At 37.6% G+C, this 12,395-nt stretch overlaps 1 protein-coding gene across 3 annotated transcripts in view; it reads right to left on the minus strand.

Moving 5' to 3' along the window:
• The window catches only part of ASCC3 (activating signal cointegrator 1 complex subunit 3), a 255,012-nt gene that overhangs the window by 212,506 nt on the left and 30,111 nt on the right, over positions 1-12,395 (minus strand). For all 3 annotated transcript variants that reach the window (XM_032105143.1, XM_032105141.1, XM_032105142.1), the window contains exon 5: positions 706-826. In XM_032105143.1, the coding sequence (XP_031961034.1) occupies positions 706-826 (121 nt within the window). The remainder of the gene's footprint in view (positions 1-705; positions 827-12,395) is intronic.

The following is a 12,395-nucleotide window of genomic DNA, read 5'->3' on the forward strand; positions in this document are numbered from 1 at the left end:
TAACTCCATTTGCAGTGAATGTGCAATGGGCTGCATGCTGCTATGTCCATGTAAGATTTATCCTAAGTCACATCGTATATGCAATCAGATTTATTTTTGTCAGAGAAGAAAGTAATAAGGCTTGTTTTACAACAGAAATATGTAAAACATATTTTAAAATAATTACTCAGTGCAGACAAATTAACTTATAAAAGCAAAAATCACAGTACAAAACCTGAATCTCTTTTTTCCCCTCTCACTTTTTCATGCTTAAGCTTGACTTTATTATTTTCAGGAGTGCTTATTACTGTGCTATTCTTCCCCAAGGCCTACATTAGATGATAGTAGAGAGTATTAGATATTAGAGAGTAGAGTATTAGATGAAGTAGAGAGGAAGCAGGAAAGCAAATGAGGAGTCATAGAAGATCAGATTATTGCCAGAGTAATCCATTAAAACAGGAAAAGTGCAACTATTAATACATTCAAAATCTGCATATGCCCATAGGCAGTTGAAAACTAAATAAATATATACAATCTGTATTTGTTTCTTCTGTATAATCAGACTACCATTTCTTTCTTTAAATCCAGAAATACATTCCCCCATTGTCTCCTGGGATTTTTTTTGCTTGCTTTTTAAATATACACGGACAATACTACAGCTGGAAATAGAGCTGTTAGAAAACTACTTTTTGTCTGATTTGGAACAAAAATTTTGTAGTCACTTACCTTGCAGAGCCTGGAACCTGCTATCATTTGGACAAGTCGAAGATCTTCCCAGAATCAGAGATCTGTTCTGTAGGAGTTTCTCTATGAGTTCAAAACCTTCAGGGCCTAGCAGTTCAAATAACTACAAAGAAAATAAAATCATAAGACATTATCCAAAGGTACATAAATTTATAAATAGGACTGCAATATTTCCATCCTTGGTAACATCATTTCTGTTGACAATGACAAATATTTAACAAATTAATGAATTTCAACTCCTACTAATTCAACCCAAAGGGTATAATTTCTAATACCAGGCTCTCTACTACAAAAAATCTGTGAATTTTGTCTATTAAGTAACTCACTTTCTCTTGGAGATTCTTTTATAAAATTTAACTCTTCTCAAGACTAAACTTTACATGTTTTCATGGTTATTTATATATGCTCTAAATTTATTTCTCCATAATCTATGCAGATGAATCAAGAGAACCAATGCTTTCTCATGAAAGTCAGATATGTAGGAAGTTATTCCCTTTACAGTCAAAACGAGATGTAGCCTACTGCATTTTCACAGTCTCATCCTACAAAAAAAATTAAATAGCATAGATGTGCAGTGCAGCCGGCATATGAAGAAACAGTTAAGATGACGCTGGTATTGACTTTAGACTATAGTACTTGTACCTATAATCCTGCATGTAATTCCAACACATAATGTAAGTGATGTACACCAGAAGAGAATTCTGTACCAGTAAGTGACACTTTGGCCCAATGATTTTCTTACTCAAATGATTCTCTTGTAGCAGGTCAGATAAACACAGTTCCCTATTTAAAGTTCCATTTTCCACATAATGCTAGGTTTTAATGGAAAAAACCCACCCAAAACATTAAAAGCACTGTTGGGGTTTTTAGGAGTTCTCCTGGGGCTTTTTTTCTGTTAAAGGAATTTTCCCAGTATGTGGCGCTAGGGGGACAAATTGCTGGGTACTTCAGAAAAACAAAAGACCTAGCCATTGGAGTGGGATGCATCTGGCTACCCTTTTGTTTCAGCTAGGTGTGGGGACAGTCAGTCCCCGGCGTTTGGATGGAGAGGGAGGCTGCTTTCTTCCACTGCTTTTTTTCCTTCTGCCAGACTGGTCATACACATACAGATATATAATAGTAAAGAACTGTTATTCCTATTTCCCATATCTTTGCCTAAAAGCCCCTTGATTTCAAAATTATAATAACTCAGAGGGAAGGGAGGTCGCATTTGCCATTCCAAGGGAGGCTCCTGCCTTCCTTAGTAGACATCTGTCTTTCAAACCAAGACAAGCACTTTCATGCCTGTCTTATCTATAATTATTTTGTCAAAAATCAAAGCATTACAGTAAGCAGCAAGTTACTAAAAACCCATTCTTGATTTTTAATACTGCTCAAAACAATTTTTCTCAATTTTTTTCAATTTCCAAAAAGGAAAACAGGGCAGTTTCTCCTTAGTGCTTTTTGAATTTGCTGCTAATATTAGCCACATAACTTCAGAAATCAGGTAGGAATACAAGATGTAATGTACTTTGATGTGCTATTCTGTGAAAGAGTAAGGCTTTGGCACTGTAGGATTCAAGTATTTCTGTTCTAACTATAAAAGGAGAGAGAGGTCTCTCACTTTCCTGTACATAATTTGCCAACTCCTTAACAAAGAATCTTTCTGTGGCTCTCTATGACTACTGCCCTCTGGGAATACCTTGAAATAACTTTATGTTGCCTCTTCATATATTTGAAAAATTCTGAACAGTGCCAATGACGTCAAATCAATGATCCCATTTTTTCAGGCCAATTTGTACTTCATAATACAAGCTGTCATTTAAAAATAAGGGAGGGGAAAAAAAAAAAAAAGTGTTACTCCTGGACCTCAGGGGTTTCTAGGAAAACATAAGGTTTGTGTAAATTAGTACAGTGATGGTGCAGTTTGAAAAGACCATGAACTAGCAGCCGAAGTATAAAGTCTTGTATTTCTTTCATTAGAGTAACCATGATGGCAAACTGGAGAAGCATTCTCCAGAAAAAGTAAAATAAGAGAATACAGTAAATGTGGACAAATAGAAGATTCTCAAAATTAACAAACTACAAAAATATAGAGCAGGGAAACTGCTGGTTAGACATCAATTCTGCTGTCAGGGATCTCAAGCTATGATGGATTTCCCTTTATCCAGCCTTTGCTAGCACTGATCATTAGTTCTCCTATTTTGCATAGCTATTTACTGTCACTTTACAGCCACATTTTAACTAATATTATCAAAAGCCATAAGATGACCTTGTTTTTACATTTCAAAAGAAAGTGGCCATTTAGTACTGGTAAATTTGAGTAGGTATTTTCCAGGGGCAAATGCTTAAGGCAGGGAGGGAAAAATAATCACAAAAGCAAAAAGAAAAGACATGTTTTTAAAATAGCTTAAATGTATAAAGAACTGAACACAAACTTGTCTTGACTTTGCTAATGATTTGTTGACTGGGGCATACCAGCAACACAGGGAAATTAAATTCTTTCAATTCAACCAGATCTGGGCTCAAACACTAATTTCTCATCAAGGCAGCAGATACAATGTAAGCACATTCAGACTTAGCATGCTGCTCCCCCCAAACCCCCAAACTCAAACTCACACTACCGCTCCATCACCATCAGAAGACAAATAACACACTAGTCCTAAAATATCCAATGTAGATATCTATCTCTGTACAGGACTCCAAAACATCTCTCTCACTGGAAGTTGTTAAGAACAATCTAGAAAAGCATCAGTCAGAAAAGATGGGGTTTGCTGGGGAAATAGATAACATAGGTTTTTTTTTTGAACGGGATAATATTTTTCCCCTCCTGTTTTCCCAATATATTCTGAAACAAAACCCATCTGTTTTAAAGCTACTTCACCCAGTTAGAACAGCAGAACCTCACAAAGAAGCAGCAATGTTACACAATGCATTCTACTTCATGGTCAGAGACCATGAAGCAAAAACTCCATCCCCAGGGAGCTGGGGGCTCAATGGAAGAGCACCCAGGTGAAATTGCACATCCTGCTCTCCAGACATCCTACCAGTCAGAGAGAGCCAAACCCATAAAATTCTACACACCAGACTCTGCAACACCTGTGTGGTGAAAGTCACTCCATTTTGCCTTTTTGATGAGTGGACAGATATTCATTTGCTACCAGCAGTTTGAGAACTGTCTAGGTCACCTAATTAATCTTGCTGCTGTCTGAATAGGAAGGAGGCTTTCAGGACATTTTAAATAGCTAGGACAGACTAAGCTCATTGCTCAAGAATGAGAGGGAAAAGCAAAAGAATATAGAAGACCAGAAACAAGGACCTGTTCTTATTGACAAGATGTCTGCCATGCTCACCAGAAGCCTGCCAGAGCTCATGGGTGGAAAACAACCACTGAGAGCTAAACCAAGACAAGTAGAAGAGAGATAGAGAGTAAGTTAAAGAGCAAGATCTGTCACCACCTACCATTGATGGTAGGAATAGTGACATTGCTAGAAAAATTTGCAAAGACCAGAAATAACTAAACTTGAGGCCTTGCAACACCAAAATATTATAATATTTCTTCATACTGTAGGAGTAATCCAATGCTTCCCAATTAAGGTATTAATAAATATCACAGAATGCTGCTATTTCAAAGTACAATTCTTTACCTCATCGTTTCTTGAGACTTACGAAAACACATCCATGCAGGAGGCTTATTAGTAACAAAATCAGAGTGGGATAATGAGAAGTAAAATAAGCCCTTAAAAACACCTTCCTCCCACCCCTCCCTCCTTCCCAGCTCTCCCTTCTTCCCCAGTGGCGCAGGGAGACAGGGAATGGGTATTATGGTCAGTTCATCACCTGTGGCTTCTTCCACTGCTCAGGGAGAGGAGTCCTTCCCCTGCTGCACCATGGGGTCTCTCCAAGGGGAGACAGTTCTCCATGAACTTCTCCAAAGTGGGTCCATCCTACAGGTAACAGTCCCCCTCAAACTGCTGCAGCATGGGTCACTCTTCCGTGGGGTGCAGTCCTTCAAGGAGAGCCTGCTCTGGCCTGGGTTCCCCACAGGGTCACAAGTCCCACCAGGAAACCTGCTCCAGCATGGGCTTCTCTCTCCATGGGTCTGCAGGTCCCTGCCAGGAGTTTAAGTGCATGATAACTTTTCATCTTCTTAAATATGTCATCACAGAGGCTTTACCACCATTTCTAACTGGCCAGGCCTTGATCAGCAGCACATCCATCTTTGGAGCTGCCAGGGATGGGCTCTGCCGGACATGGGAGAAGCTTCTAGGACTTTCTCACAGAAGCCACCCTTGTAGCACCCCCCGCTACGAAGACTTGGCCATGCAAACCCAATCCGTCAGGGTGGGTGCTAGCATTTCAGATTTGGTATGTTACTATATATTCTGGCCTGAAAAATCAACACCCAAGACCCTGAGAGCAGGCAAAGGAATCTGGTGAATGTTCACAGTTGACTTTCTATTAAGTTATAATGAGATAAATTAGACAGTGGTCAACAGATGGAGAGGCTGTGTGTCAATCAGCAGTTTCTTGAATCCCAGCCAAATTATCATGCTCCTTGAAGTCAGTAACAGATTGTGCCCAAAAGGCAACCCTGACTGCCTCCGATAAAAAGGTCCCACATGACTTCAGCTACTACTCCGTAACCATAAAAACATAGATGAGTGAGATATATGGTCACTCATACTTGTTTGAGTGATTTTTACATTTCATTTTATGTGCTTAATATCTGGAAGAAAGTGTACTGAGTAATCAGGGTAAGAACAAAAGGACAAGATGTGTCATATTGCATTAGAAAGGGTGAGGCAAGGTCCCCATGTAAATGATTTCTCCTGAATATATGCTAGCTCTATGGAAAAGGAAAGGAGGCAGACAAAAGTCTTAAATATAGACAGCAGTCTATCTGCTAGAGCAGTTACCAGAAAGAAGCTGAACCCCAATGAGACACAAGACATAGCGAATTTTTTCAAGTAAGGCTCAGCTATAAAAAAGTACATCTTTATGTTCAAGACTGGAACAAGATTTTACTCTGAATGTCAAATAGCTACTACTCTCTTTTCAATTCTATAAAGTGTAATTTACGAGGACCTTTGGAGGTTCTCAGATACGAGGCGTAGAAGTGTGAGTAATACCTTGACATCATAAACTGTTGGCCATCACAAGGGCATTTTCTTGATTTCTACACCTTCCTTGAGGTAGGAAAGACCCCTATAAATCTCAGAAAATATTTTGTTTTACAAGTGCACACAAAAATAGACTATGAACAGTCCTTGTACCTTGCTTGAGTCTTAGTACTGTTCTACAGCAATAAATGAAACAGAAACCCAAATTCAGCCAACCAGTGGTTGTTCTCTGTATCTATTTACTTTCATAGCCTAACAGCTGGTCTTGGTTACAGAGTCCCACCTACACAATTAATTGCTACCCCTGCACTTTGTAGCTTGTCTGCAGATGATATTGCTTTACAAGGCACAGTTTTCAAACAGCTGTGGAAGAATCATCACCATAGCATGATCTCAAGTTTCTTCTGTCTAGTAGCTCTGAAGCAACTGAAATGATTGCTTCATTTAAAAAATTATAGTGTTAATAGAATATTTTCCTTGTCTGAATATAGTACCTAGAATACTGCTTTAAAAGATTCAGTAACAAAAACAAGGACATTGAAGATAGAGGGAGTTTTTTTTAATATGAAAAATTCATCACAAACTTCATGGATATAGTATATACACTGACTGCTAATTACTACTGTGCTGAAACGTAAGAGACTATCACCACCTCTAACAACCACAGACTATAGAAGAACACTTGGTTTAAAACCAAATCTCAGATGTGTTGTCTTTTCACGTTTCTTACAGGTTGATTAAAATGAGACAAGCCACATTAAGCATGATTTCTTACCACTGTTATTAATAACAGGCATCAGGTGTGTGAGAAAGAAATTCAGCTCTTGGATCTACTTTTCTTTTTTTAAAACCTGGCTTTTTTGAATAAAACACCCATTACATTAAGTTCATCTTCCAACTCTACAAACCACCTAGGAGACTCAGCAGGGTCTAAGCAAGCTCAGCTTAACTGCACTGGTCTCACAACAAACAGAACAGTGACCAGACACTTCAAGCCCTCTTAAGACAAGTTGTTGATAACCTATGTGTATGCACAATGCTTTTCTGATGGCTATTCCTTGATACAAGGGCTGGAGGACTCTCATATTGCAATCCCACTGATCACAGGGATCAGATAAGGCAGAACAAGCAAACATTCTAAGGGAACAAGGAGCACCTGGCTCTCAGGCAGAGTCCAGTGGAATCAAACACCACCTTCAAGATGATGAATGAGAAGTTACTCCTTCTTATTAGAGAGATCTTAAAGATACCTCTGTGAATTAGTTAGCTTTGAATTTTTGGATTTTAATATCAGTTGGCAATTAGAAGAAAATAATTAACTAAATAAAAATTTAGGAATAGGCAGATTAAAAAAAGCAGCAAAATTTCAGGAATTCCCTCAAAAAAACTTTGAATTTTACTTACACAGTAGAAGAAGGCTGAGTAAGGAAGCTGATGGAAAAGTTTTCATATAACATCGTCTTTGGGAAAGACATTTCCACAAAGATAATGAAGTTATAACAAATTCTTACTCAATATTCAACTTTTGTTTATTTTTCTCATTACTGCATTTGCAGTACAACAGAAACTGCTGGAAATCTGGTCTTCAGTATGGGACACATTTTTGGTCCAGGAGCACAAGTATAATAAAGACATGGCCAATTACTCTTTTTAATACCATCTCTCCTCAGCATATTGGGATTGTCCTCTATTTTTATGTATTTCTGTATGCACAGATGACTATATAATTTTACTCCAACTAGTATTTAGACTAGTAAAAATACATGAATCACAGCAAGGAAAACTCAAACAATAGTATTAAAACATGAAAATAAATGTCCTAGAAGACTCAGCCTACAGGTACAAGGCTTCTTTTAAATCAAATTGAACTCTATAGTTAAAACACTGACATTTGTCAGTTATAGGAAGCAAAAAATATTTTTCTTATAACAAGATTTAAAAAAACAGAGTATCAGATTGAAAGCATATGTAAATATTGTTTACTAGGCCTAAACCAATTTATTTGATTATCAGTTTTGATTACAGATAATTCTTTACTATTTGTTTTATAATAAAAAAAAGCACAGTCTGTCACAGCATAACTCGAATTTGATGAAAATCTTCCTCCATGTCCTTGTGCAAATCCATACTAAAACTACCTACCATATCTGAAAAAGAGATAAGCACAAAATCACAAATCTTAGCAAATTTTCCTAGTATTTTTATGTGAAAATAAGTAGACTGGAGAGATCATCGCCACCATCATCCGTGTTTTAACAGCGACTAATTAGAAACTTAGACAGATGCACTTATTTCAAAATTTCAAATACATTGCTACAAGGCAACTTCCACCAGCTTATTTAGCCTGAAAACTTCAGCAATTAGAAATAATGTCAAACAGCAGCTACAAACAGCAGATTACTGACTTGCCTTATGAAAAGGAAACCCTGAAGACAAATTTAAATATAGAAATCCTCACTGTTATATGATTCCTTAAACTAGTATTTATCTTCAGAAGTATTCTGGGATAAGCTGTAAATGATTTTTGACATTAAAAAAAAGTCCTGAAACTAGATAATCACTGCACTTGCAACTTTTCTTACCTGTAGATACAAGGGCAAGGAATTCTGACTTTACCCAGCAGAAAACATACATTTATAGAAGTGTTTTCTGTATCACAATAAATTTGATTTTTTTTTCAGGGATGAGGATTTAAGAAGCTTCTAAAATGGCAGTGGTTGGCACAGAATTCTATTCTGCAAAAGACAAAAACCTGCAGGTTTTCTCAAAGGACAGCAATTCCCAAACCTGCCCATTTTAGAAGGAGGACTTGGCTGAGTATGGATCTGCTATCCCAATGTGTACTGACAGAGTAAAACAAAATACGAGCAAGTCAACAAGGAGTTGGTTTATGTTGCTTAACAGAGATGAATGACGAAGAGTAGCAAGGGACCCCAATACTGGAAGCTAGTTTTATCCCAGTTAGGATAGTCAAGTCAGAATTTTAATATCCTGTGCTGGACCCAGGGAAATGGACTATGACCACCAACCTCAGGCTGTGAAATCCAGCACTCTGGGCAGACATACACATGAGTGGGCGAGAAGAAAACAAGGCAAGCTTTGGCCTGAAACAGCCTTTTATATTGTTTTATGAGTGTACAGAAAAAAAAAATTAAAAAGAGTTTCAGCGGACGGAAGATTATTTTAAAGCCTAGCTTTCCAAGAAAACCAGGCCTAACACATCACTGTGCATTTAGCAGTGTGTGAACTAACAAGTGTTAAGGCTCTTCAGTAACTTCCAGTTTTGACAGAGACAGAAGTGCTCAGGGCCAGTAGTGAAGACAGATTTGAATGACGGGTCTTTGTGCCTCCTGCCCTTATTCCCAGGGAGGCTGCAGCAGGAGCACAGTAGCACTGGCATGCACCAGTGAGCACCAGCACAGCACCCGCACAAACCCTCACTCAGCCAGCAAAGCTGCAGCACTCGTGCTGCGGCAGGCACGGCGTAACAGAAACCAGGCAACACTGAGCCCTGCAGGAAACCCGGCCCTGCCACTTCCACAGCTCAAGCAGCTGTGGGCTTGGGATTTCTTTGTGGTTTTTTTTTCCCTTCCCGCCTTCCATAAAATGATTTGGAGGAAAGTGATTTTGTGCCTAGTTAATAAGGGAACCTTAATGTTTCAGGTGCCATCTGACTGTATTTCTTGCAGAACTTGTATTCCTTTATGTCTCCATGAGGATGTGAGAAGAACTCAGCATCAAAGAAAATAAAAAGGGGAAAATTTTCATCAGCTACAGACTGGCTTTCTCTAAAAAAAAGATCTCATTAAGTTTAATAATATTGAAACTGATTCAAAAGGTATCATTAATAGATCAAGCCTCATACCAGCTCAAAGATGCAACATGCTTTCTCTCAGTACAAAACTGAAGTAAAGAATTGACAGGAAAGAGGAACAGCTACTGACAGGAAAGGACAGTGAACAGCTCTCAGCACTGGGATTAAGCCTACCATTTCTTGTCTCTCTCTGTGGCTCTTTCATCATTTCTTAAGTTACATCCCTGAAAACCAGCACTCAAATGCCATTCAATTGGGTTTTTTTATGAAGGGAGACAGCATGGTTCTGTTTTCACAAAAAGACAGTTTCCTATCGTCTGTGGGGTTTCAACAGTCCTTGGAAAACAACAAAGCTGTATACTTCTGGATTTAAAAAAAAGAAGTCCACAGCTAAAAAAATGGGAAAAATGTTTCAAAAATAAGGATTATTTTCTCTACATGAAAGAGGAGCACATAAGCTCTGTGGTCAAGAATAATGAGACCCAAGCTTTGTATTGTCTGAATATAAAACTCTTGGTAATTTTAATAAAATTACAAAGAAAATATGAGCTTGAAAAGCCAGTCTCATGCCAAGTTAGAAGCTTTGATGATAAGATAAAGATAAAACACAACAGGGGTGATCCTCATATGCCTGTACTTTCCCTAAATGGATACTGCTTTTATGAACTAGGCAATGGGGAATAAGCTTTGTGATATGCTAATTTTTTAGGGCTGGAAAGTCATTATACTGAACAAAGGGAAGTGCCACTTTGACACTTAAAACCAAACATGTTTTATGAGACAAGTTGCTTTGACATCGAAATATCATATGCCATGCAAGGGTACACACACACAAAACTAAAAGCTAATGTCATAATTTCATGGTACCTTAAGAAAAACGAAGATTAAGGTACATCGATATATTATTATATGCAAAGTTTTCATGTGCCGTAGCATATACATAGCAATGAACATTTAAATTATCTGGTTTTAAGTCAAAATGAATGTTGAAGTGTAGCTTTTGGAAATGTTCTCTCAAAGGAGCCTCACAACAAGAGCTATTCCACTTCCCTATTGATTTTAACTGCAAAATAATTATAAGAACAGTTTGAATTTTCTGCTATGTATCCATATCTATAGTAAACTTGTGTGTGAATAGTTACTAAGAGACAAAACTAACAAATTAGTGAACAGGTACATGAAAGTAATACAACTGCAATAGAGATTTAGTCTGACCTCAGGAATGTTCCTTGGCTAAAGTCTAAATTGTCCTAAGACGAAAGAGAAGCCACTGTGCTTTCAGAGAGGTTTAAAGATGAAATTCTGGATGAGTTCAGGAAGAACATAGACAAATAATGACAGAATAGAAAGTATTAAAAATTACTATTAAAAAAAAATGCCTTGGCTATGAGCACTTCCTCTTCTTCATTATGTTTCAGATACTTGAAAAAACTACCACATGTTGCTCTTCCATGTTTTGTCATAAGCCTCTTATCTCTCATACGTAAGCTAGAGATTCATAACCATTTGTAAACATTCAGACAAGGATCCTGGATAAGTTATAACTTATAGCTAACTTTACAATCGTGGGTAGATTAGTAACAACCACTATAAGGGCTGGCTGAAGAGTTTTCCAGGAGCAAATGATGAACATTTCTGGAAGTCAGATAAGTACATCCATTTCTTTCCAAAAATAAGCCATTTAAAACTTTTGAAGTGCCTTATATGATTTTCAGATAACATTTTAACTATCACTTCAGACTTTGTTCAATACTGCAAAACCAAGGTATCCAGTGAACTGTGGTTCAATAATTATGAAAAAATAGTATCAGCAGCAGAAAGCAGGTAACAGATACAGGGACATATCAACACAACCTGTGAAAACTTACATGACTAAAGAGCACTAGTAGTCTAGACATGGCCTACATAAAATAGGCTATTGAATATTTATTGAAAAAATACTAATCAGCTTCTGATTTTCAGTGGCTGCTTAAAGCCCTTACAGGCAACTGAATAGTCATTTCCAAATGGAGCAATTAGGTATCTTACAGCATCCTGAAGAACAACTCACAAGCAGTAAACAATTGCTCTGTGTTTAACAGTTCTGAGAGTTTATTCTCATGCACATTTTTTTGGTTACTGCAAAAGTTGTGCTAGAACTGGAAACCAACTTCCCTGGAATATGAAAGTTAACGGAAACTCGTGGTGAGATTGTTCCTTGCTAAGATGAACAGACAATATTCATGGAATGTTTGTTTTATGCTGACAGTCTGTTGCCCCCTCCCTCCCTCCCTCCCTCCTTCTGAGTGCCTTTTCCTGCAAACCACAGTCCACTGATGCACTCCTCCCACACTAAGTATTGTTTGTATTACTGCCACTTCTTTGCATCAAACCAGATCGGCAATTATTTGTTTCATATTTCATTTCCTCAGTTTTCAATGCTTTATTTCACATGCTACCTTCTATACGATGGACCTCCTGTGAACCCTTTTCCAATTATTTCAGCACCTTCTACATATAGTAATGATGAAGTCATCTCCTGAAACTGCTTTCTCTATCAGTAAGCATTCTATATTAACACATTCTCCACTTAAGATCAATGAAAAAACGTAGTTGTAATACTGAAAGTATCTGGCAGTGCTTACAATGAAGACCTTTAAAGTCTTTACAATAAGATATAAACATACAAATGTTGATGTCTTTAAATTATGTTCAGTCACAATAAAATTGTGGTTCTGGCTTTTGGGGGCTTTTAATGTAAATATCTACAGAGCTGG

This window comes from Corvus moneduloides, chromosome 3, assembly GCF_009650955.1.
Source record: "Corvus moneduloides isolate bCorMon1 chromosome 3, bCorMon1.pri, whole genome shotgun sequence".
In the NCBI taxonomy this organism is placed as follows: Eukaryota; Metazoa; Chordata; class Aves; order Passeriformes; family Corvidae; genus Corvus; species Corvus moneduloides.